This window comes from Dromiciops gliroides, chromosome 3, assembly GCF_019393635.1.
Source record: "Dromiciops gliroides isolate mDroGli1 chromosome 3, mDroGli1.pri, whole genome shotgun sequence".
NCBI classification, from domain to species: domain Eukaryota; kingdom Metazoa; phylum Chordata; class Mammalia; order Microbiotheria; family Microbiotheriidae; genus Dromiciops; species Dromiciops gliroides.
In genome coordinates, this window is record NC_057863.1 from 604,733,841 (window position 1) to 604,760,775 (window position 26,935).

The 26,935-nt window shown below is 43.5% G+C and overlaps 1 protein-coding gene across 1 annotated transcript; it reads left to right on the forward strand.

The window, feature by feature from the left end:
* Window positions 1-9,815: 9,815 nt before the first annotated feature.
* Window positions 9,816-21,092, forward strand: IFI6 (interferon alpha inducible protein 6). Its single transcript, XM_043995533.1, has 5 exons — window positions 9,816-10,033; window positions 11,371-11,462; window positions 16,239-16,316; window positions 20,320-20,469; window positions 20,879-21,092. The coding sequence occupies exons 2-5, from the start codon at window positions 11,396-11,398 to the stop codon at window positions 20,977-20,979; spliced, it is 396 nt and encodes a 131-aa protein (XP_043851468.1). The 5' UTR covers window positions 9,816-10,033; window positions 11,371-11,395; the 3' UTR covers window positions 20,980-21,092.
* The last annotated feature ends 5,843 nt before the right edge of the window (window positions 21,093-26,935 follow it).

The following is a 26,935-nucleotide window of genomic DNA, read 5'->3' on the forward strand; positions in this document are numbered from 1 at the left end:
ATGCCAAAGTTACCAGTGATCTCTTATTTGCCAAATTCAATGGCCTTTTCTCAGTCCTCATTCTCCTTGACCTCTCTGCTGTCCCTGACCCTATTGATCACTCTCTCCTCCTTGAGACTCTTCTCTCTAGGTTTTTGGGACACCACTCTCTTTTGGTTTTCCTCCTACCTCTCTGACTACTCCTTAGTCTCCTTTGCTGGATCCTCTTCCAGATTATTCCCTCCAGCCATAGGTGTTCCTCAAGGATGTGTCCTAGACTCTCTTCTCCTCCTATATTTCTTGATGATCTCATCAGCTCCCATGGATTTAATTACCATATTTATACTGATGATTCTCAAATCTACCTTTCCTTTCCTAATCTCTCTCTCTTGACTTCCAATCTCACATATGTAACTACCTTTCAAATATCTCCATGTCCATGTCCAGTACACATCTGAAACCAAAACAGAACTCATTATCTTTCTTCCTAAACTCCTCCCCTGACCCCAACCTTCTGTATTACAATAAAGGGCAACTAACTGTATTACTAATAAAGGACTGGCATCCTCCCAGTTCTTCAGGTTTGAAACCTGAGTCATCCTGGATTCCTCACTATCTCTCACCCCTCATTTCCATTTATTTATTTTTTGTGTGCAGGGCAGTGAGGGTTAAGTGACTTGCCCAGTGTCACACAGCTAGTAAGTGTCAAGTGTCTGAGGTTGGATTTGAACTCAGGTCTTCCTGAATCCAGGGCTGGTGCTTTATCCACTGTGCCACCTAGGTGCTCTCACCCCTCATTTCCAAGCTATTGCCAAGACCTGTCAATTTCTTTTTTGCAATTTCTTGAATATATCCCCTTCTCTCTGGACACTGCCACCACTCTAGCACAGGTCTTATCACCTCATGCCTTGATTACTATAATAGGTTGCTTTTGGGTCTGCCTGCCTCAAGTCTCTCCTCGCTGCAATCTAGTCTCCATTCTGCCACTAAAGTAATTTTCCTAAAACACAAGTCTGATCATGTCACCCCTCCCCCAAATAAACTCCAGTGGCTCCCTATCGCCTCTAGAGGCAAATAAGAAATGCTCTGTTTGTCACTCAAAGCCCCTTCATAACCTCATCTCCTACCTTGCCAGTCTTCTTACACCTTACTCCCTAACACATACTCTTCGATACAATGACACTGGCTTCCTGGCTGTTCATGAACAAGACAATCTATCTCTAGGCTCCAGGCTGTCTCTCATGCCTGGAATGCTCTCCCTCTTCCACTCAGACTACTGACCTCCCTGGCTTCCTGTTAAGTTCCAACTAAAATCTCACTTTCTATAGAAAGTCTTCCCTATTCCTTTTTTTTTTTTTTTTTTGCGGGGCAATGAGGGTTACATGACTTGCCCAGGGTTACACAGCTAGTAAGTGTCAAGTGTTTGAGGCCTGATTTGAACTCAGGTCCTCCTGAATCCAAGGCTGGTGCTTTATCCACTGCGCCACCTAGCTGCCCCTCCCTATTCCCTCTTAATTCCAGTGACTTCCCTCTATTAATTATTTCTTATTTATCCTGTATATAGCTTGCTTTGTATGTGTATGTATATACATATACATATTTGTGCCTATGTATGTATGCATGCTATAGAAATGTAACCAAGAAAAGTGTTAAGAAGTGTAGATTCCTGAGGAATTCCACCAAAGACTTTCCAAGTTGACATCAGATCATTGATGACTACTCGATGGGTCTGGTGAATTAACCAGTTTTGAATCCACCTAATTGTGCAAATGTCTAGGCCACATCTCTCCATTTTATCCACAAGAATTGTCTGACAGATTTTTGTCAAGCACCTTACTTACTAAAAGGTAGGTAAACATCTTCTGGAGAATTCCCATAATCTAACAATATGGTAACCCTCTTAAAAAATAAAAAGCATGAGGTTGACTCTGGTTAGATGCAGTCACTCTCCTGCTCAAGAAGTTGATGCAACACAAAATATACACTTCTCTATTTGACATTCTTCACAATTTGGCTCCAATCTGTTTTTGTGGAATAATTTTATGTGACTGCCCCTTGTGTACTCTACATTCCAACCCAACTGGCCTTCATGATGTTTCCCATACATGACATCTCATCAGTACCCTCCATGATATTGCACAAGCTGCCCTCAAGTATGGAATTCTCTCCCTCCTTACATCTTCCCCTCAGAATCCCTTGTTGTTGTTCTTCAATCAGTCATGTCCTACTCTCCAAGACCCCATTTGGGGTTTTCCTGGCAAAGAGACCAGAGTGGTTTATCATTTCCTTCTCTTTTTACAGATGAGGAAACTGAGGCAAACGACTTGCCCAGGTTCATACAACTAGTAAGTATCTGAGGCCAGATTTGAATTCAGGAAGATGAGTCTACTCGATTCCAAGTTCAGAGCTCTATCCACTGTGTCACCTAGCTGCTGAGTTAGAATCCCTAGCTTCCTTCAAAGTTCACCTCATGTACCACTTTCCACACAAGACCTTTACTGATCCCCCCCCAGTTTTTAGTGTTCCTCCACCCCCAAAATTACTTTTCAATTTTTCTTTATATTTCCAGGATGCAGCACAGCACTAGAATCATAGTAAACCTTTAATAAATGCCTGTCGGCTTGAAATTAATTGAATTTACCACGTCCTGTTGTTGAGGAAACTGTGTTAGTTCTTTATGATCCCTGCCTTTTTTTTTTGTTTTGTTTTGTGGAGCAATGAGGGTTAAGTGACTTGCCCAGGGTCACAAAGCTCGTAAGTGTCAAGTGTCTGAAGCCGGATTTGAACTCAGGTCCTCTTGAATCCAGGTACAGTGCTTTATCCACTGTGCCATCTAGCTGCCCAATTTTTTTTTTTTAGCATATTCATTAAGTATCCCTTTCCTTATACATTCAAAATGTTTTCTAAGAATGGAAGTCAAGCTTAATGGCTTGGGGTTTGCAGAAGTCATTCCTTCCCCTCCCCCCTTTTAAATGAAGAACTAAGATATTTGCTCTTCAGTTTTCAAGCACCTTTCTCATTCTCTGTGAACTTTCTGAGATCATTAACAGAAGCTTAGCAACCATATCCAACATTGCATTCAGGATGATGATGTGAAGTAGTTTATGAGGTAATTTGACCTTAACAAAAGTCTGTTAAATAATTGAATTGAGCTGCAAATCTGCTATGCAGAGTTGTAAGGAACCTGCTTGGTAAGCTTTTAAGTTATGTCAGTGAAGCACCTAGGTATCTCTGTCCCCCACACATGGGCTCCCAGAAACCCCCAGGTTGGAGGCTCTTTTTGGCTCAGCATCAAACCACAGCTCTGCCCCCTCCATGTGTTTATTTTTTACCAGGCCAACCAGAGAGCCCATTAGTTCAAAAGAAAAGGCATTTAATATAATAGAATGGCATGACAAATGACAAGAAATATCTGCCCCCCCCTTTCTCTTCTCCCTCAACTTGAAATCCACATATATCATTAGTGGACAAGGGCCACACTCTCGAACAGATTTACCACATCATCACAGGGCAAGGAAAACATGGAACCAGATACACATCTGGGAGGTAACTTCCCAACTTGGCATTCATAGTTTTACAAATTGGGTTGCTAAGGGGTTGACTACAGTCACAAGATTCAAAGGTATTCTGTGGGTCCATAAAATTATAGTTCAGGAGCCCCTACCAGTGTGTTTCCCTGTCACAGTCGGCCAATAGACACAATTAGCTCAAAGTAAAATCTAATATAGCATAGAGAGAACAGTAGCTATAAAACACTGCTCTCCATAAACCTGGGAGCACTCTCCCCAGATGCAACTCCTACAGAAAGAGTGGGCATTTACTTACTCTGGTAGTGAAATGCTTGTAGGGGACACATAGCCAAGGTAATTCATGCCTCCAGGAATACCAGGCCCCAGTGTCCCTCCTCTTCTGGTGCACTCTTGCTGCTTTACCCTGGACACAGCATCTTTGTTGGATGGATCAGTTCAGCTGGACTCCCTGGACTAGCTCCTCTCAGCTCAGATCTTTACTATCAGCATTAGTCTTAACTTGAATCCTGCCATAGTCAGCCAGAAGTCATGCTTCTTGAAGTTGCTTCCTACCCCGACTCTGACTATAATCCCTGCCAAGTGCACTGGGCACATCCCACTGGGGTGAGCATCTCTGCTGCAAGGTGCCATGGTCAAGGATGAAAACAATTCCCGCTCTCCAACCCCCAAATGCTGTCTGGTAAAGGCTTAGGGCTCTCACTTAACACATCTGCTCCTGTCCTTGAACACACCTTGAACTACTTCTAGGGCTGGCAGGATTAGCTTTTAAAATTTTTTTTATTTTGGGGGGGCAGGGCAATGAGGATTAAGTGACTTGCCCAGGGTCACATAGCTAGTAAGTGTCAAGTGCCTGAGGTCAGATTTGAACTCAGGTCCTCCTGAATCCAGGGCCGGTGCTTTTATCCACTTTACCACCTAGCTGTCCCCAGGTTTAGCTTTTTCAACCCCATCTGGGACACCTACAATCTTCAGCCAGCTACAGTTCAATCAGAGATGCCTTTTCAAACTTTGTAAGGGATAACAGTGTGGCTGCCCTTAACTGGCATGTTCACACTTTATCATCTGTTCCTTTCAGTCCTTTCACTAGTCCTACCTGTGAGAAAATAATTATTAATAATGGATTTCTTGGGGGACCCAGAGATCACTTTCTCTGTCCCCCATTCCATTCCAGAAAGTCCAGTTCTCCTTGAGAAACTTCATCAAATCTCATCTGGGACAAACCCAAGGGAACAAAAGGAATGGAGATAAATTCTTTTGTCTAGATGGGTGAAGGACTGTGGGGATTAAACCACACCTAGATAATGGACTTTGGCTTGAGGAACTTCAGTGAGGGTCTTTTTAATTCTTTTCCCTCACATCATCTGCAGAGTTCATTTTAATGTAGACCACTTGCAAGTCATGTCAACTAATAGAGTTGAATGAACCTAACCAATTTGATGCATAATGACCCAATTAGCTTTGACCAATGTATAATGACCCAACTCTATCAAAAGAGGATAATACCTCAAGGGCTTCTGGGGCATCTTCTGAGCTTCTCTCTTGGTTCTTGGGGACCACACAGTCTCTCTCTCACTATCTCTCTTGGGTTTCCTTGAGACCACATGTGGAGATGCATGGGTCTTTTGGGGATTTTCTACTGCTCATACTAACTGCTATGTTGAAGCTTTCTCCCTGCCTTCTCTACCACACAGCCTGAGACCATGAGAAGTTAGGGAGATTGGAATATAATATTAATAAATAATAAAATGCTTACCCCAAGCTGGTGTCTATAGTTATTATTATTATTATTATTATTATTATTATTATTATTATTATTATTATTATTATTATTATTATTTGCAGGGCAATGAGGGTTAAGTGACTTGCCCAGGGTCACACAGCTAGTAAGTGTCAAGTGTCTGAGGTCATATTTGAACTCAGGTCCTCCTGAATCCAGGGCCTGTGCTTTATCCATTGCACCACCTAGCTGCCCAATTAATTATTTTTAAAAAACACATACCCCATGCTGTTGGGTTTTTTTTTTCTTTCTATTTTGAGGTTTTGCATCACTGCTCTGATTCTTTCTCTTGTAACAGGATTAATGCAGAAATAGGATTAATGTTATTATGTGTATATATATGTGTGTGTGTATATATATATATCTATATGTATATGCATAGAGATATATAGATATAACCTATATCAGATTACCTGCTGTCTAGGGGAGGGGGGAGGGAGGGGTGGGAGGGAGAAAAATCTGAAATTGTAAAGCATGTATAAACAAAAGTTGAGAACTATCTTTACATGTAATGGAAAAAATAAAATACCTCATACATTAAAAACAAACAAACAAAAAACACATACCCCAACATACTTATGGATCGATTGACTGATATGTTGGGAGAATCAAATATGATTGTAAGGTACTTTGAAAATTTTAAAGTGCTATGGCACTTTGGGTGGGCCAAAAGTCATGATGTTTTAGTAATTTTTTGAAAATTTTTTTTCTTTATTTTTCTCCATTTTCTTTTTCACACATAATGTAAACTCATCTCCTACACATACTGTATATGATGCTATGGTGTTGTGAATTAAAAACAAAAAATGAAGGCATGATTAGATATCGAAACCCCTTTGTGACTTTTGGCTCATCCTGTAGGCATCATGTAATGCATATCGATCATAAACATTTTGTTTGTTTTTGGTTTTTTGTTTGTTTTTTTTTTTAGTGAGGCAATTGGGGTTAAATGACTTGCCCAGGGTCACACAGCTAGTAAGTGTTAAGTATCTGAGGCCAGATTTGAACTCAGGTACTCCTGACTCCAGGGCTGGTGCTCTATCTACTGCACCATCTAGCTTCCCCGATCATAAACGTTTAATAAGATTCTACTATGTGCCAGACACTGTGCAAGGTGCTGGGGATAGAAGACTGCAAGGGAGGGAGGGGGTAGACTGGGAAGAAGGGTCAGGGCACAGCCGAGCTGCAAATGTCAGGGACTGGGTCTCTGGAGTTGTGGCTGTTCTCTGCTGCCATCTGCTGGTTTTCACCTTTAATGCAGCTTCTTTACTAAGCTGCTGCTGCCATCTGCTGGTTGTCAGTTGTGATATGGCTTCTACTGGGCAGAGGCAATCCTTGGGTTATTTCATTCTTTTTTTTTTTTTTTTAAGTGAGGCAATTGGGGTTAAGTGACTTGCCCAGGGTCACACAGCTAATAAATGTTAAGTGTCTGAGGCCGGATTTGAACCCAGGTACTCCTGACTCCAGGGCCGGTGCTCTATCCACTGTGCCACGTAGCTGCCCCCGGGTTATTTCATTCTTTCTGGGATATAGACCTCCCAGCTAGCCAAGGAAGCTAGTTAGCTCCCACCCCACCCCTCTGCAGAAGTGGGAGACCCACACATTGCACATATTTTCGGGCTTTTAAAATTTATTGATCAGTTATGCTGATTTTTTCCTCTTGTTTTTCTTTTCATCCTTTAAAAAAAATGTTAAATGGGATAGATCTCTGGGAGGGGAAGGAGGGATACCAGGGAAAACAGTGGTGATGTAAAAAAAAATCAGTAAAAGTTAATTTCTTACAAAGTTTCTTCTGGACTGTACTTTACTCTGTTACTGCTCAGATTCAGTCCAAAATCTTTATTGAGTTTTTGTTTTGTTTTTGCAGGGCAATGAGGGTTAAGTGACTTGTCCAGAGTCACACAGCTAGTAAGCATCAAGTGTCTGAGGCTGGATTTGAACTCAGGTCCTCCTGAATCCAGGGCCGGTGCTTTATCCACTGTACCACCTAGCTACCCCAGGCCATGTCATCTTTTTTTGTTTTGTTTTGTTTGTGGGGTAATGGGGGTTAAGTGACTTGCCCAGGGTCACACAGCTAGTAAGTGTCAAGTGTCTGAGGCTGGATTTGAACTCAGGTCCTCCTGAATCCAGGGCCGGTGCTTTATCCACTTTGCCACCTAGCTGCCCCCTCCAGGCCATGTCATCTTAATCAGAAATTGGCCTGGTTCCTTGGGCAAAGCTTCTTTTGGGGGGGGGCAATGGGGTTTAAGTGACTTGCCCAGGGTCATACAGCTAGTAAGTGCCAAGTGTCTGAGGCCGGATTTGAACTCAGGTCTTCCTGAATCCAGGGCTGGTGCTTTATCCACTGTGCCACCTAGCTGCCCCCAGGCAAAGCTTCTTAAACTGTGGGTTGTGACCCCATATGGGGTCAAGGAATTGAATGTGGGGGTCTTGAAAAATTTGGCAGCAGTAAAAGCCTATGTACACTTGTATACGAGAGAAATTTCTTGGCCAAAACTTTCTCTGTTGAAAAGGGTCAAGGGTAGAGAAAGTTTTTAAGAAGTCCTGACCTACGGTACTATACCCTCTAAGCCTGGGAAAACCCTACTGCTAAGAAGACCAGAAAGATAGGAGGGGACCAGGTTTTCAATGCCACACTGAGCATTTTTTCTTTGCTCCTGGAGGTAATAGGAAGCCACTGGAGTTTATTGAGTGGTGTGGGGAGGGTGGGGAGAGGAAAGGAGAGGAGAGACATTTTAGCCAAACTGGTCTTTCCCGTGGGTCCCCATCACCAATCAAGGCCCCAGAACATGTGAATGGGTGTTCCTGCCTGGAACAATACCCTCTATGGTAATTTCTGAAAATGATAAAGAGTGGGGACCTTTACCGACCAGCTACTTTGTTTGACCTTCACTTATAGGGAGCTCACCACCTCCCTAAATAGACTGTTCAATTTGATGGCCAGCTTGAGTTATTGGGAAGTTTCCCCACATTTTGAGTGAAAATCCACCTCCCTGAAACATCTGCCTGTTAGTTCTGTTTCATGGAATCACAGAATTTTAGGATTGGAAGAGAGCTCAGAAAATTTCTATTAAAACTCTCCCTAAATCAGGGAATTACATCTATAACATTCTCTATCGATGGTCATTCAGCCTCTCCTTGAAGCACTCTAGAGATGGGGAATTCCTTTCTTCATGAGACAGCCCAATTCCAACTTTCAACAGCTCAAACCATTGGATCAGATGCTGTCTAAGGTTATTTCTAGGTCAAAAATCCTCTGATCCCATTTTTTTCACCCTTATATTAACCTCACATCTGATTTTCTGGAACTTTTACCATTTGCTTCCTTCTCCTTTTCTCTCAATAGCTCAGTTTCCTAAGGACTCTCCTCTTGGAGCAGGAAGGAGAGATAGCCCCCAGGAATCCAGATACCCTCTCCTTCCCCTGCACAGCCAGCTCTTAAAAATTGATCAGCTCTCCACTGAATGTTGACAAGATAGAACATGTCTAGTGGAGGGTGAGCGAAGGCCACCTCTGTCAGCAGCCACCACCCCCAGCCCCATCCAGGCCACATGTCTCCTGGACTTCTCCACCATGCCCCAGAAACCTCTTCATGCTGGAATTCCTACCTTGGAAGAGGGCTCTGTTCCTGCAGCACGTCTCTCCTTCATCATGGTTTCCCCCAAAGACTTCCACTGAAGAAGATGCCCAGGCCAGCTGTGTCTTCATTTCTCTCCATTTCTGCATTCTAGAATTCTCTACCACGTTCCCACCACTAGGTACCTCAACCTGCCCCATCTTAAGCCATGGTCTTCCCAGGACAAGAGTGTAAGCTCTTCCCCCCCCCTTTTTTTTTTGAGGGGGGTAGGTTAGGCAATTGGGGTTAAGTGACTTGCCCAGGGTCACACAGCTAGTAAGTGTTAAGTGTCTGAAGCCGGATTTGAACTCAGGTAGTCCTGACTCCAGGGCCGGTGCTTTATCCACTGTGCCACCCAGCTGCACCAGAGTGTAAGCTCTTTAAAGGCAGGAATTGTCTGTCTTTTTTCTGATCTCTGTATTTCAAACACTTAGCACAATGCCTGGCACTACTAAGTTTTTGTTGTTGTTGTCGTTGTTTGTTTTGTTTTGCGGGGCAATGAGGGTTAAGTGACTTGCCCAGGGTCACACAGATAGACCATATCAAGTGTTTGAGGCTGGATTTGAACTCAGGTACTGCTTTATCCACTGCGCCACCTAGCTGCCCCTGGCTCTAGTTTTCTATTTTCATAGAATCAAAGATTTTTACAGCTGCGAGGAGCCCTTAGAAGCCCTCATTTTACAGATGAAGTAACTGAGGCACAGAGAAATGAGACTTGCTATGCAGAAAGCGGCAAAGTTCAAATGGGGGCGCCCGGGGCGTCGCATTCCGCAGCCGACAGTCTTCCCACCAAAGCGCACCCCGCCCCGACTCTTAGATTTCTGTCCCTAAGCAGCCACTGGGGCCTTCCGAGCTGCTTGCTGAAAATAGCCCCTGCCCGCGCCCCCCTCCCAGCGGGACGCAGCTGTATTTTTCTTTTCCAAAAAATGCTTCCTGTATCCACTCTGTTCTCTGCTGCAGAAAATGAAAACCGAAACTTAACAGGGAAAAAGAAACTGATGCGAGCGTCAGAGGAGTCCGGGGGAGGGATTGATTATAAAAGGAGGGGACCAGCAGCCACATAGAGGGCTTCTGTAGGTGGCATCCTGCCTAACCATCCAAGGCTCTTTCAGGAAAGCTCCGGACGCCAAGGTAAAAGGAAAATACCCTTTTCCCCCTTTGAATTCTTCACTCTAAAGAATTTAGAATTTAGTGTTTGGGGTTTTTTTGGTGGGGGGTGTTGTTGTTGTTGTTTTAAAATTCTTTTGGAATGAGCGTTGCGAGTGACTAGATGCTTATCAGCCAGGGATGTTGCAGGAGGGAATGAATCACGCAGGGAATCCCAGGAGGTGAGGGCAGCAACTGAGGCTGGACTCCTCAAAGTTCATTGCAGCTCTTCAGATTCTGGGATAGTCGTGGGCGTTGGCTTGGGCGTGAGTGTGGACAGGGTGGGGTTTGGGAAGGGAACAGAGCGATTTAAAGCAAGCGTTCTACCCTTCTCTAGGCATCCGTTTCTCCTCTAAAAATGGGTTGGACTCTTTGGGGAGGTTGGATTCAATGACCTCCAAAAGCTCCTTCTAGTTCGAATCCTCTCTAATCAGAAGGCGGGGCTGGGGGAAGGGGCGGGGGAGGGGAGCGGCTCCCCAGCAACTCCGAGACAACTTGCAAGGGATCTGCTTTAGAGATATGGTCCAACCTCCTTGCTTCGCACGTGAGGAAATAGAGGCCCAGGCAGGGAAAGGTACTTGCTGGGAGTCACACAGCGAGTTTCAGATCTCTAAGGATCTTTCCAACACTTGGAATTGTAATTAGACCACAAGGAACTACCTCCATGTAGCTAGGAATTCTTGCGTTTGGCGGTAAATTCAGTTGCGAGAGGGAGGAAGGAGGATGTTGGCATGTGCCTTCCGCCCCCGGTCCCCACCCCCCACCCCAGCCGTGGGGAAAGGAGCCACTTTGATAGGATCATGGGAATGGCTGTGCCACATGTCACATGTCACTGCAAGGTTAGCTATGGGGAGCAAACATGCCTTGCCCATGCTACCATCCTAGGTCCAAGTCCCAGAAGCCTCACACTAGAAGGGCAGCAGCTATTACTAATGAAGGGACGATCTGGAGTCACATATGGAACCTGAAAAGACCTGACCTTGTCTAGGCAGCGCTTGTCCCCAACACCTAGGGCAGTGCTTGGCACATTATTGTTGTTGTTTGGTCCTTTGAGTCAGGTCTGACTCTTTGTGAGCCTATTTGGGGTTTTCTTGGCAAAGAAACTGGAGTGGTTTGCCATTTTTTTCCCAGCTCATTTTAGGGTGAATGACTTGGCCAGGATCACACAGCTAGGAAGTGTCTGAAGCTGCATTTGAACTCAGGTCTTCCTGACTCCAGACCTGGCGCTCTAGCCATTGCCCCACCTAGCTGCCCTACCTTGGCACAGAGAAGGCACTTAATAAAAATTGATTAATTGTAAGCAATTTGACCTTTTCCCACAGGCATCCAGATCTACCTAGAATCACCATGTGGAAGAAGTCAGTGACACTCCTTCTAGGTTATCTGCTGCTGTTTAACTGCTGTGTGGATGCTGGTAAGAACAGCTTGGGGGTAGGGGCAGCTAGGTGGCGCAATGGATAGAGCACCGGCCCTGGATTCAGGAGGACCTGAGTTCAAATCTGGCCTCAGACACTTAACACTTATTAGCTTGTGTGACCCTGGGCAAGTCACTTAACCCCAATTGCCCCTCAAAAAACCAAAAAAACAACAAGAACAACAAGAACAGCTTGGGGGTAAGATCATCCACTATGACTAGGTGGCATTTATACCAAGATTGTAGGGCTGGTTCAATATTAGGAAAACTATCAGCATAATTGACCATATCAGTAATAAGACCAATGGAAATCATGATTATCCTCAACAAAACTTTTGACAAAATGCAGCATGGATTCCTATTAAAAAACATTGGAGGGGACAGCTAGGTGGCGCGGTGGATAAAGCCCTGGCCCTCGATTCAGAAGGATCTGAGTTCAAATCAGGCCTCATAGTCTTGACACTTATTAGCTGTGTGACCCTGGGCAAGTCACTTAACTTTCATTGCCCAGATCCCCCCCCAAAAGATACTGGAGAGCATAGGAATAAATGGAGCTTACCTTAAAATGATAAGAATTATTTAACTAAAATAATCAGCAAACATCTATAATGGAGATGAGCTGTAAGTCTTCCCAGTACAATCAGGGGTGAAGCTAGAGTGCCCATTATCACCTCTATTATTAAGTATTGTACTGGAACTGTTAGCTATAGCAATGAGAGAAGTAAAAGAAATGGAAGAAATTAGAATAGGCAATGAGGAAACAAAACTATCACTCTCTGCAGATAATTCAAATGGTATACTTAGAAAATCCTAGAGAATCAGCTAAAAAACGAGTGGAAATATTAACTTTAGCAAAATTGCAGGATACAAAATAAACCCACAAAAATCATCAGTATGTATGTATATTACCAACAAAGTCCAACAGCAAGAGATAAAAGGAGAAATTCCATTTAAAATAACCTTAGACAATATAAAATACTGGGGAGTCTTCCTGACAAGACAAGGAACCTGACCTGACAAGGAACTAAATGAACACAATTACAAAACACTTTTCATACAAATAAAGTCAGATCTAAACAATTGGAAAAATATCAATTGTTCATGGCTAGGCCAAGCCAATATAACAAAAATGACAACTCTACCTGAATTTATGTAGTGCCATACCACTCAAACAACCAAAAAATTATTTTATAGAGCTAGAAAAAAAATAACAAAATTCATTTAGAAGAACAAAAAGTCAAGATTATTTAGGGAATCAATAAAAAAAAAGTGAAAGAAGGTGATCTAGCCATACCAGGTTTCAAACTGTATTATAAAGTGATAATTATAAAAACAATTTGGTATTGACTAAGAAATAGAGTGGTGGATCAGTGGAATAGATTAGGTATACAATACAGTATAGTAAATGACCATCTAGTATATGATCAACCTAAAGATCCAAGCTTTGGGGACAAGAACTCATTATTTGACAAAAACTGCCCAGTAAAGGTAGAAGACAGTATGGCAGAAACTAGGTAAAGACCAACATCTCAAATATATAGAGAACTGAGTCAAATCTGTAAGAATAGAAGTCATTCCCCAATTGATAAGTGGTCAAAGGATATGAACAGGCAGTTTTCAGACAATCAAACCTATCTATAGTCATGTGAAAAAAATGCTCTAAATCACTATTGATTAGAGAAATGCAAATTAAAACAACTCTGAGGTACCACCTCACACCTATCAGATTAGCTAACATGACTGAAAAGGAAAATAATAAATGTTGGAGGGGATGCGGCAAAAGTAGGGACACTAATGTACTGTTGGTGGAGTTGTGAACTGATCCAACCATTCTCGAGAACAATTTGGAACTATGCCCAGAGGGCTATAAAACTGTGCATAGCCTTCAATCCAACAATACCACTTCTAGGTCTGTATCCCAAAGAGATTAAAGAAAAAGGAAAAGAACCTATATGTACAAACATATATATTTATAGCAGCTCTTTTTGTGGTGGCAAAGAATTGGAAACTGAATGGATGCCCATCAGGTGGGGGAATGGGTGAACAAAGTTGTGGTATATGATTGTGATGGAATATTGTGCCATAAGAAATGACAAGGAGGATGATTTCAGAAAAACCTGGAAAGACTTACATGAACAGATGCAAAGTGAAATGATAAGAAACAATAACAGCAATATTGTCTGATGAAGAACTATGAATTACTTAACTATTCTCAGCAATACAATGTTCCAAGTCATGCTATCCACCTCTAGAGAAAGAACTGATATTATCTGAATACAGACTGAAGCATCCTATTTTTCACTTTCTTTTTCTCTCTCTTTCATTCGTTTTTTTGTTTGAATCTTCTTGTACAAAATGACTAATATGGAAATATTTTACATGATTGCACATGTATAACCTATATTGGATTGCTTACCGTCTCAGTGAAGGAGGACGGGAGGGAGGAAAAGAGAAATAGAATATAATTGAAAAAAATAAAATATTATTTAAAAAGAATGGCCTAGGATGGGAGGGAAGCAGGCAGAGCCATGACCGGTCATGTTTGTACTAGGGAAATTGACATGAAATGGGTCCCTAAGTTCAATGGAAGGCCAGGACACCAACCCATAGGAAAAGACTCATGCTGCAGAACACTAGGATGGTGGTGGTAGGGGGTGGGGTCGGGAAGAGGAGAGTGGACTATGGATGGAATCACCCTCCTTGCACAATGACATCTGTTTCCCACTTCAACTAATTATTCCTGCTAACCAGGTGCCAAACTCTATTGTTTCTCCACTGCTGAAGCAGGGTAAGTGCTGCTGTCATTGCCTTCCAAATTCTGCACCCTCAGAAAAGCTGTGAGCACCCCACCCTAATTATTATTGATCTGAAGGTTGGGGTAGTGAATAGGAATTGTGTTTCCTGGGCCCAGTACCTTTGGAGCTGAAAGACAAGAAGTGGTCAAGATAGGCTTCTGCAAACCAGCTGCAGAGCGATGCCCCTGGGAAGCATTGGGATAATAACTTGCATCTCCAGGGAGCAGCAAGGTTCAACAAGCACTTTCCCCACAACAACCTTGTGAGGCAAATAGGATCAGCTCCATTATGCAGAAAAGGAAACTGAAGCACGCAGAGGTTGCATCCCATGGCTAGCTCATGGGTATTAGTTTTTGTTTGTTTGTTTGTTTTTGTGGGGCAATAGGGGTTAAGTGACTTCCACCATGGCCAGTCCAGACACTATGCCCCACCACACCAGCAATGAATCCCATCTCTCTCTCTCTCTCTCTCTCTGCTCCTCCTCCTTTTCCTCCTTATTTATATATTTTATTTATATCTTTATTAAGTATTATTTTAATATTTTATTATCTATATTCACTTAGGGAGGATGCTATAGGTGGAAGAGTTGATGTCTTTTACTTTTTGCAACACTATTTGTAATACTAAAAAAAAAAGACAAATGCAAGGGCTTATTATTTGGGGATGGCTTAACAAACTGGGGCATGTGAATAAATAATGGGCTATCGTTGCTTCTTAAGAAATAAGGTATATGGGGGCAGCTAGATGGCACAGTGGATAGAGCACTGGCCTTGTATTCAGGAGTACCTGAGTTCAAATCCAGCCTCAGACACTTGACATTTACTAGCTGTGTGACCTTGGGCAAGTCCCTTAACCCTCATTGCCCAATGGAAAAAAAAAAACCAAAAATAAATAAAAAATAAACAAAAGAAATAAGGCGTATGGAAAGATTCAGGAAAAGAAAGGAAAACACATGTGTAGCACTTGAGGGTCCCCTTACCTCCACTTGGCAGCTTCGTATTTCAGGTACTCTGTGGGTCTGAATCCATTCAAAACCATAGCTTCTGAAAATGTAAGCCAGGATTTGAGCCCAGGTCTCTGCTCGATTCCAGCCCTCTATCTACTATACCAGGTTTTATTTTCCTCATATGCACAACGAAGGGGGTGAAATAGATAATCTCTGAGTTCAAATTTTGCACACATTTATTAAGAGCCTAGGAGGGGCCTGGTCTGGAAATCCTGAGAAGCCAGGGTGCTTGTGACTTGGAAGTGGAAGCATGTTCTAGACTCCAAGCTAAGCTGTAAACCTAGTGCAATGGGCAGCTAGGTGGCGCAGTGGATAAAGAACCAGCCCTGGATTCAGGAGGACCTGAGTTCAAATGTGGCCTCAGACACTTGACACTTACTAGCAGTGTGACCCTGGGCAAGTCACTTAACCCTCATTGCCTCGACAAAACAAACAAAAAAACCCCAAAATACCTACTGCCCTTTTTCTCCCTAGGGACTGAGGGCATACAAAGAAGAAGGGGGATTAGGCCTTCATATATTGGGGGAATAAGTTTTGTCTATTTGTGATTATGCCTTCTGAAGTAAATATTTCTGTGTAAAACCTTTAAAAAAAAAGAGCCTTTAGCAGGAAGAACAAAGAGGGAGGGGAAGCAATATTTAAATAAGGTACAAGTCTCTGTCCCTAAAGAGCTCACAGTAAATCTAGGTGGGGGATAAAATAAATATTCCTAACTGTAATCAGAAAGGAGAAGCATTAAGGGGCAGCAGGGTGGTGCAGTGAATAGTGTACTGACCCCAGAGTCAGGAGGACCTGAGTTCAAATGCAGCCTCAGACATTTAGTAGCTGTGTGACCCTGGGGTAGTCAACCCCAATTGCAAACAAAGAAAGAAAAACAAAGAAAGAAATAGAAAGTAGAAGTGTTTGTTGGATGTTGAAGGGATTCCAGGGCCTGGTTCCTGTCCTTACCTCTGCTATTGTGTCCTTTTCCAACAGACTCAAGGAGATCCTCTGATGATTCCCAAGATGGCTGTGGGATCTGGGATGCCCTTCCCTACATGGTGGTAGGAGGAGGTAGGTCTGTGTGACTAGGGGTATCCCTGGGGATACCGGAGTGGGCTGGTTCCTGGGGAGAACACTTAGGGCGGATACCACAGATGGCAGGCTCTGTGTCCTCTCCCTTTTTCAAAAGCTGTGATGGTGTCAGCAGCCTTTAAAAGGGTTGCCAAGAGAATTCCTTCATTTGGTGCGGTGTGAGTGCTGGCTTCCCGTTTAAAGTGGAAAGTGGAGGAGGGATGACCAGGGTTAGGTATGTAGCCAGGAGCCCAAAACAACATGCACACGTGATCATATTAGTTCTTATGAAAGTAGTTATTAATTCAATAATAAATTAAAAGTAAGTATTAATTAGACATGAATGCACATAGACTGTAGTTTATGTATGATGTAGCTTATAGATCACAAATCATAACAAATAAATAAATCATAAATAAATCACAATAAATAAATTTTGGACGTAGAATTATAAAATCATAAATTATAATCTATAATCTCATAAGGAAAGCTGTCGTAGGGGATAATCTAAGGTAGGAATCAGGATGAGTTAAATTAAAATCCTGCCTCTGACACTTACTAGCTGTGGTATCCTGGCCAAGTGACTCAACCTTTTTGTGCCTCAGGCAACTGCTTAGGATTTACCTACTAATTTACTATAGCTAAAACTTGCTAACAGTTCTGTAGCATCGACTATGTTCCAGGCACTGTGCTGAGCCCTTTACAATTATGCTCTCATTTGATCCTCACAAAAGCCCTGGCAGGTTGGTGGTGTTATTATCACCCCCATTTTACAGATGAGGAAATTGAGGCAAACAAGCTAAGTGACTTGCCCAGGGTCACACAGCTAGTGAGCAAGGCTGTATTTGAACTCAGGTCTTCCTGACTTCAGGTCCAGCACTATGGTGCCCCCTAGCTGCCCCTAAGTCAAGATGTGCTCCCACTTAGGACTCCTTATGCTGCCAAAATCACAGATGATCAATCTACATCTCTCTATCTACCTATAATATACACACACACACACACACACACACACACACACACACAGAGGAGGTGGCACCAACCCCTCCATTCCCACCCCACCCCACAGTGTATAATATAGGTATCAGGTATAAGACAACTGTTTATTTCTTCCACCATAGAAAATTCTTAAGATGAAAAAATATGCACAATGAATCAGAAGATGTAACCTCCCTACTCATCATTCTCTCCCAGTTGGTAAGATGGAAGAAATCTTTTACTTTGCCCTCAGCCTCTCACTGTCCATATGGTGGCTTCTTTAGTCCCTCAGCTTTCAGGATGGTCTTGCCCACAGTCCTCCTCTGCAGTGAGAAATGGGCTATTACAGGAAGCTCCTCTCACCCGGCAGCTGGCCTCTGCCTTGGGCATCCAGGAATCCTTGCCCTCACGAGGTAGTCTCCACAACTGGAAAGATCCATTTGTCAGAGTTGCTTTTTGCTGACCTGTCTGCAATGAAGAACAGATAGAGCAGAGGAAGATAGCTATGGAGTCGGTTCACCAAGGGAAGCACACATTACTGGTGCCATATGCCTGGCCACTGTGGCTGCTGGGGGTAAGACGTGAGGCAGGGAAAGGAGAGGAATTTAGAAGCCCCCTCCCTTCCCCGACACTGAAAGGCTGGGGAGAGAAAGCGCTGGATGCTTCCATCCCAAAAGAGAAGGGCCCAAACAAGGACCCTGTGAGAAATTAGCTCCTCTTATAATACACAAAGAAATCATCTTTAACACACACACACACACACACACACACACACACACACACACACACACAGAGGGGAACTGCTAATAATGAGTAGCTATGTCATCTCAATAGGGTGCATGTCCTTTAGCAAGGGGCCAGACTGCATGTACAGCTCTATGGGAGGTGCCTCAGCCCATCAAACTGGGGTGTGTGTTAGTGTATAAATGAGCTGGAGTTGGAGATCTGGACCAAATCCCATCTCTGCCCCTTATTATCCCAGCCTTTCTGGGCCTCAGTTTGCTCATCTATAAAATGAGAGGGTGACCCTGGAGGAGGGGCAAGCCCTCACACCAGAGGTGCTAGTCCTCCCTGAGTACCCCATATACCCTCAACTCTCATCGGTGGATACAAGAAGCTATAGCATGGGCAGTGGCCGCACCCCAGGAGAGCTGTCTTATCAGATGGCTAACCCAGGTTGAGGGTATCCAAGGGGCCTTAAACTGGTTGGTGAGTTAGGGGGATGTATACCCCAAACATGTGAAGACTTCCCCCAGTGGAATGGGCCACAAAGGCGGCTGAACCAGGTTCTTCGGAGTACTTAGAGCTTGGGCAGCCATCAGAGAAGCCAAGGTCACCCACTGCATTCTGGGTCATCACCAGTCATCCTGACCTTTGTCCTGCCACTGGACTTCAATGACTCTGGAAAAGAGAGTGAGACTGTTGACTTTGTGTAACTCTACATCACTGAAATCCAGTTCGCTCAGGAGTCAGACCATCACCCTGCGATGTCATTGATCCTTTTGGAAAACTAAGGGCAAACAAGAATAATATGTATGTAGGTCGTCGTTTAGTCATTTTTCAGCCATGTCCCACTCTTCCTGACCCCATTTAGGGTTTTCTTGGCAGAGATACTGGAGTGGTCGGCCATTTCCTTCTCCAGCTCAATTTACAGATGAGGAAACTGAGGCAAACAGGGTGAAGTGACTTCCTCAGGGTCACCCCACTAGTAAGTGTCTGAGGCAGGATTTGAACTCAGGAAGCTGAGTCTTCCTGACTCCAGGCCCTGGACTCTATCCACTGTGTCACCTGGCCCATATGTATGTATATGCATATTTAAAAAAATAAATACACATGTATCATATACATATATAATAACATTATATACACAATAGCCCACATTTTAAATAATACTTTAAGGTTTGCAAAGCTTTAAATACTATGTTATATTTTATTTTGTTATGTTCTATATCTTATTTGGTCTTCACAACAACCCTGTGAGGTATATGCCTTTTTTTTTTTTTTTGGTGAGGCAACTGGGGTTAAGTGGCTTGCCCAGGGTCACACAGCTAGTAAGTATCAAGTGTCTGAGGCCAGATTTGAACTCAGGTCCTCCTGACTCCAAGGTCGGTGCTCTATCCACTGTGCCACCTAGCTGCCCCTAGATGCTTTTTTAAATCCTCATTTGACAGCTGAGGACACTGAGTGTGAAGTAAATGACTTGCCCAGGATCATACAACCAGTAACAAAGAGGGTATCTTTTGATGGTTGATGACTAATGAAGCTATTTATGCCTAAGATGCTGAGTGCCAGGAGACAGTGGGGTCTAGAGAGCAGAAGGAGTGCTGGTCTTGAAGATCCAGCCTCTCTAGCTCACCTACAGCAGTTTCAGCAGTTTCTCTCTAAACCTCAGTTTCTTCATGAGGTTCAGAATGATAACTCAGATGAATTTTTTGGGTCTAGGCCAGTAATTTGATTGATGTGGGGAACTTCTGGTGTGTCTGCTTCCTCCACTTCTCTAGCTCTGCAGGTCACTTGAAATGTAGGGTCCCAGAAAATCACTGACTGCAATGATGAGTTGAGGGACTTGCCCAGGGTCACACAGCCAGGATGGGTCAGAGGCAGGAGGTATGAACTTGCTTTTCATCTGACTTGAAAACTGTACCATCTTGTTTCTCACACTTGGATAGCACTTCATAGGATCATTGGGGGAAATCAGATGAGGAACAGAACAGAATACTGGATAATGTGCTTGATTTGAATTCAGGAAGACCTGGGTTCAAATTCTGGCTCAAATACTTAGCTAGCTGTGTGATCCTGAACAAGTCACTTAATTGTTCTCTGTAAAATGAGAGGGTCAGATTTAATGGCTTTGCATTTCCAACTGGAAGCTGACTTGGGTCCTGTATCTCTAGTTGTTTGTTGCTTCCACCCTGGCTTACCTCTGTGCTGAGCGACAATCTGTACTGAGAATGGAGGCAATGACTACTCTGATTAGGCCTCTAGCGATGGACCCCACACCTGATTCAGCTCCTTTTTGTTGCAGGGTTGTTGGCTTTTGGCCTGCCGGCTCTGGGCTTCACAGGTGTAGGTATTGCTGCCAATTCTTTGGCCTCGACCCTGATGAGCTGGTCAGCCGTGATGAATGGTGGTGGTGTGCCTGCCGGTGGGATTGTGGCCACCCTACAGAGCCTCGGTAAGTGGGGCCCTGTAGGCCCATGAATGGGTTTACATCCATTGTTGTCCATAAAGGGGGAGTAAATTGCTTGAGGTCAAATGGCCAGTTTGTAGAGACCTGTGCCTGAGAACTCAAGTCTATGGCTCTCCACTTCACCTCTCTATCAGAATGAGCTGTGTGGGATCCAAAGCTTTGTTTCTCTCCACGGTATCATCTTAGAACTGTAGAACCCCAGGTTGAAGGGCTTCAGCTGCCTTCTGTTCTACTAGAGTGAGAAGGAATAAGCATTCTTTCACTGTGCAATAAAAGACTTTTCTTACTAACATTGTTCTTTGAGTTCTCCATGGGTGGGCCTTCCTCCCCCTAGAAATGGATCCCCCATCTCTGAGTTCCTCAACTCATGGGGACCTCTGGGTTTGTTTTCCAGGAGCTGGAGCGGGCACCACTGCCCTGGCTGGCGTGGGAGCCAAGGCTGGCTATGAGATCCATCAGAATCTTGTGTGCCAAAAGAAGAAGTGTGATGATTAAGGGGTGAGTGGGAGCAGATATCTACCAGTAATTCTGACCAGCCAATCAGCCTAGATGAACCTTGCAGACTAGCCGGTCTTAGCATTCTGGATGAATAAACGTGCTCAGAAAAATGTTCATTGTCTGTTTCTGACTTGTCCCTATTGAGGAACCTCAGGCCACTGAAGTGTCAGTGGGTATGACCGACTGCTCCTCCACATATCTCATCTCTGGTCTTCCCATCCTCCCTTTTCTCTGACCATTCAGCCCGTCACGACTGCAGAGCCTGTGCTCTATCTTCCCAGGAAGGTCTAGGGCCTAGAAGCACATAAGGCCTAGAAGGGATCATGGCCAGGCTGCTGGACTTGGTGGCAGCAGCTGGATTGGAATCTCACTGTTGCCACTTACACACGATATGACAATGGGAAGGTCACCAAACCTCTCTGAGAATCCATTTTCTCACCTAAAAATGGGGAAGAGGATATGTATACTGCCTATCACACAGCACTGGGAGGATACAATGAGGTGCTGTATGTTCTGCAGGCCTTTGTAAGCCTTGCAAAGTACATTTAAATGTCAACCAAAGAAAATAAGAACTGAGAGCGACCTCAGAACTTTGAATTTTACAGCTGGGAGGAACCTCAGAACATCAGAGCTGGGAGGACCCTTAGAACACAGAAATGTTAGAGCTGGGAGGGCCCTTAGAACACAGGATGTCAGAGCTGGTGGTGGTAGTGGGGGGCTTAGAACACAGAATGGCAGAGTTGGAGGGGGTGCTTAGAATAGAGAATGTCAGAGGTGGGAGGACCCTTAGGACACCAAATATCAGAGCTGGGAGGACCTTTTTCTCAGAGCTGCGAGGGGCATTTAGGGATCATTTTTCTTTATCTTCCTTCCTCCCTCCCTCTTTCTTTCTTTCTTTCCCTTCCTTCCTTCCTTCCTTCCTTCCTTCCTTCCTTCCTTCCTTCCTTCCTTCCTTCCTTCCTTCCTTCCTTCCTTCCTTCCTTCCTTCCTTCCTTCCTTTCTTTCTTTCTTTCTTTCTTTCTTTCTTTCTTTCTTTCTTTTTTCAGGGCAATGAGGGTTAATTGACTTGTCCAGGGTCACACAGCTAGTAAGTGTCAAGTGTCTGAGTCCAGATTTGAACTCAGGTCCTCTTGAATCCACAGCTGGTTCTTTATCCACTGGGCCACCTAGCTGCCCCCAGGGATCATCTTTTCTAACCTCATTTTACAGAAGAAAAGAGAGCCCAGAGAGAGGGCAGTGTCTTCCTCTAATACAGCTGTTAGTGGCAGAGTCAGGACTAAAATCTAGGTGTCTTTAGTTCTGTGCTTCCCCCCCTCCCCTCACTCCAGTAGACTGCCTAAAAAGCAGAATTTCAACCCTACAATACAGATTGTCTCCCTCAAAGTGGTCCCCTTGGAAGTCTCTTCACTTATTCCAAACATGCTACCATCATTCTAAGCCTTTCTCTTTGGCCTCACCTGGTGCCTGCTCCATATAGGGCCCCAGTTGGAGGTCCTCTTCCTGCCTCCCTCCCTCCAGTTACTCAGGAGGTGGCCCACTTTAGGTGCCCTAAGAATGTTTCTGAGACCTCATTGCTATCATCTCAGTTGAGACCACATCTCCTCATGTATTCCATGGCACTTAACATGAGGACGGGTACCTGCTCACTCTATATCACCCAGAGTCCTCTCTGCATCACTCTACCTTGATCAGCGCCTGAGAAAAATGATGCTTTATACTTTCTTGCCCAGCCAACTCCCTTTCAAATAGATGCCCCACCAGACCCTTTAAGGGCCAGTCAGGATATCAGGTAATCTGATAAATTAATAACCCCCTTAGTTTCAATGGCTATAAATGTTTAATAATTATCCTTCCAGGTAACATTTACATTCTTTTTTCTTTTTTTTTTTGGTGGGGCAATGAGGGTTAAGTGACTTGCCCAGGGTCACACAGCTACTAAGTATCTGAGGCTGGATTTGAACTCAGGTCTTCCTGAATCCAGGGCTGGTGCTTTAACCACTGCACCACCTAGCTGCCCAACATTTGCATTCTAACAGCTGTGCTGTTTGGATCCAGAGAGTGTATTGGGTAGGCTCACAAGGAATTCCAAACACCACTCCTCACTTGCTATGTAGCACCTTTAGGCTTCTCCAACTGAACCATGCAGATGACCTCCATCCAGCCTGCCCTGGAGTAATTTACAGTCTGTGTATAGAGGGAGGGATATTTAGGCATGGCAAACTTCCATTATCAGACTGATAAGAAATACACAATTTTATGGATGTCTCATCTTCATGAACAAGAATGAATTAATTTTTAAGAATTGAAAAAAAAAAGAATGAATTAATTAAATATTCATTAAGCACTTACTAGGTTGATCATTGTCCTTCTCAAAGAGGACCATGACATGGGAGAGGTGATGCCATGACTTGCAGTGAATTGGATTTAAATGAGGGAGGGCTGTGCAAGATCACCAGCCTCACTCTCTCCTCTGTCTGGTCCAGTGGCAAGATATAGATCAGCACGACTGAACATGGTCTGGTATACAGTAGGAGACCTTGGCCTTTTTAAGTTAGGCCTTTCACAGGTCTGTTTGCCTGAAACAATGCCCATTCAGTGATTAAAGCTGGGTAAGAAATGAGGCAAAGAATGGCCTCTCTTACCTAGTAAAAAGAAAAGCAAAGGAAGGAAGGAAGGAAGGAAGGAAGGAAGGAAGGAAGGAAGGAAGGAAGGAAGGAAGGAAGGAAGGAAGGAAGGAAGGAAGGAAAGAAGGAAGAAAGAAAGAAAGAAAGAAAGAAAGAAAGAAAGAAAGAAAGAAAGAAAGAAAGAAAGAAAGAAAGAAAGAAAGAAAGAAAGAAAGAAAGAAAGAAAGAAAAGAAAGAAGAAAAAAGAAACGGGCAGGGGAACTATGTGCAAAGCACTGCTAGGGACACAAATAGAAAAGCAAGACAAGTCTCCACTCTCAAGAAGCTCACTACCCTCTAATTGAGGGGATGGCACAATATGGAAGATTTTAGCTACAAGTCAGATGGAAAAGTCACATGATCCTTAGGCTGCAGAGACTAAGCAGGTGGTGAAGCTTCCTCCTTAATGTCATTTGCACTGATAAAATCAAATCAGTTTCTAACATTGAGCCACTAGACCCTGGGGTGTAAGCATGGCTATTCCTGAGGTTCTTGGATCCTGGCTTGTCTCCATCAAGAGGAGAGAGAAGTCAATGTGGTGGTGGTGGTCATTTGACTTGCCAGGTACAGGTTGCCTCCTGTCTCCCCCGGGGGGCCTTGCTACTTTAGCTGGGCTCGCTTGCCTGTGCTGTGAGTGATAGTTGTGGCCTCTAGGGGCAGCTAGGTGTCGCAGTGGATAAAGCACCAGCCCTGGGGACCTGAGTTCAAATCCACCCTAAAACACTTGACACTTACTAGCTGTGTGACCCTGGGCAAGTCACTTAACTCTCACTGCCCTGCAAAAAAAAAAAAAAGATAGTTGTGGCCTCTTCCCCAAGATGATGTTTGTGAGGGATAAAGGCAGGATCAGTGGGCTGGGAGAGGGTGCTGCCACTCTCAGACCTCTTGTGCCTACCTGACTATTGGTAGCAGTGAGTGACCCATTATTGCCTATAGTGATCAAGAAAGGGGGGCCTTTTCCACAATAATTTCTCCCCTTGTGGCTATTGGGGCTGGGCTGGCAGCACATCTGGTGGTTTGGAGGCACTGATATTCCCAAGCCTCTTGGTTCAAGGTTCTGGGTGTCTCCATAAGGGTCTTGAGGAGAGATGCTGGTCAAAATGAGGGTGATGGTTCTACTTGCCTGGAATATATTGCTTTCTATTGCCACCTCAGATGCAGGGTACCAAATGTTCCAGATGCTGTGTATGTGATCCCAGGATGGGGAAGAAAGGGAGGAGGAAAAAAAGAGGAATACAATGAGGAAAGGACCGGGACTAAGGGGAAGAGAGGATTGAAGTGTTGAGAATTTGTAGACAGATGAAGCATATTATCCACCCCCATAGAAAGAACTGCTAAAAAGAGCATTTTGGGATTGTACATATATAACCTGGTTGATGTCCTGTGGAGGGGGGAGGAAAGGGAGGGAGGGAGAAAAATTTGGAACTCTAAATCTTATGAAAATGAATGTTGAAAACTACCCTTACATGTAACTGGAAAAAATAAAATAAACGTTTGTTGCAGAGAATTTGTAGACAGAGGAGCCAGGAAAGCTTTAGGGAGGACAAGGACAAAGATTAAGGAACTTCTAGGCATACCAAAATTTGTCGGATGCAACCAAAGCAGTACTTAGGGGGAAAATTATATCTCTAAACGCTTCCATCAATAAAAGAGAAAGAGGAGATCAATGATTTGGGCATGCAACTAAAAAAACTAGAAAAAGAACAAATTAAAAATCCCCAATTAAACACCACACTAGAAATCCTGAAAATCAAAGGAGAGATTAATAAAATTGAAAGCAAAAACATCCCCAAAACATTAAACTAATAACTAAAACCAGAAGCTGGATTTATGGGGAACAATAAAATAGATAAGCCATTAGTTAATTTAATTTAAAGATGGAAGGAGAAAACCAAATTACCAGTATCAAAAATAAAAAGGGTGAATGCACAAACAATGAAGATGAAATTAAAGCAATTATTAAGAGCCATTTTGCCCAATTACATGCCAATAAAACTGACAATCTAAGTGAAATGGATGAATATTGACAAAAATATAAATTGCCCAGATTAGCAGAAGAGGAAGTAGAATACTTAAATAACCCTATTTTAGAAAAAGAAATTGAATAGGCCCTAAATGAGCTCCTTAAGAAAAAATAACCCCAGAACAGATGGATTTATAAGTGAATTCTATTAAACAATGAATTCCAATAATAAATCAATAAACCACTTTTTTTAATTGATAAAGTATTTTATTTCTTTTCCCGTTACATATAAAGATAGTTCTCAATTTTTGTTTATACAAGCTTTCCTGATTTCAGATCTTTCTCCCTCCCTCCCTCCCTCCCCTCCCCCCTCCCCTAGACAGCAGGTAATCTGATATAGGTGTTTTATATATATATATACATACACACACATACACACAATAACATTAAACATATTTCTGCATTAGTCATGTTACAAGAGAAAAATCAGAGCAATGACGAAACACCTCAAAATAGAAAAACATCAGCACCAAAAACAAAAGAAATAGTATGGTTCATTCAGCATCTATACTCCACAGTTCTTTTTTTTTTGGATTTGGAGATCCTCTTCTATCATGAGTTCCCTGGAACTCTTCTGTACCATTGCATCGGTGAGAAGAATATAGTCCATCACAGTAGATCAACACTCAATGTTGATGATACTGTGTACAATGTTCTTCTGGTTCTGCTCATCTCACTCATCATCAGCCCATGCAAGACCCTTCAGGTTTCTCTGAACTCCTCCTGCTCATCGTTTCTTACAGCACAATGGTATTCCATTGTATTCATATACCACAACTTGTCCAGCCATTCCCCAATTGATGGGCATCCCCTCAACTTCCAATTCCTTGCCACCACATAAAGAGCAGCTATAAATATTTTTGTACATGTGGGTCCCTTTCCCCTTTCCATGATTTCTTTGGGCAAAAGACCCAAAAGTGGTATTGCTAGGTCAAAGGGTATGGACAGCTTTATCGCCCTTTGGGCATAATTCCAAATTGCTCTCCAGAATGGTTGGATCAGTTCACAGCTCCACCAACAATGCATTAGTGGTCCAATTTTCCCACAGCTTCTCCAACATTTATTATTTTCCTTTTTTGTCATTTTAGCCAATCTGATAGGTGTCAGGTGGTACCTCAGAGTGGAATAAACCACTTTTAAAAACAGGTAAAGGGGGGGCAGCTAGGTGGCACAGTGGATAGAGCACCGGCCCTGGAGTCAGGAGTACCTGAGTTCAAATCCGGCCTCAGAACATTGACACTTACTAGCTGTGTGACCCTGGGCAAGT

Coding starts and splice junctions, on each gene's coding strand:
- IFI6 (XM_043995533.1), top strand. CDS start 11,396: ATGTGGAAGAAGTCAGTGACACTCCTTCTAGGTTATCTGCTGCTGTTT. Junction 16,317..20,319: donor CTACATGGTGGTAGGAGGAG/GTAGGTCTGTGT, acceptor TTTTTGTTGCAG/GGTTGTTGGCTTTTGGCCTG. Junction 20,470..20,878: donor GGCCACCCTACAGAGCCTCG/GTAAGTGGGGCC, acceptor TTTGTTTTCCAG/GAGCTGGAGCGGGCACCACT.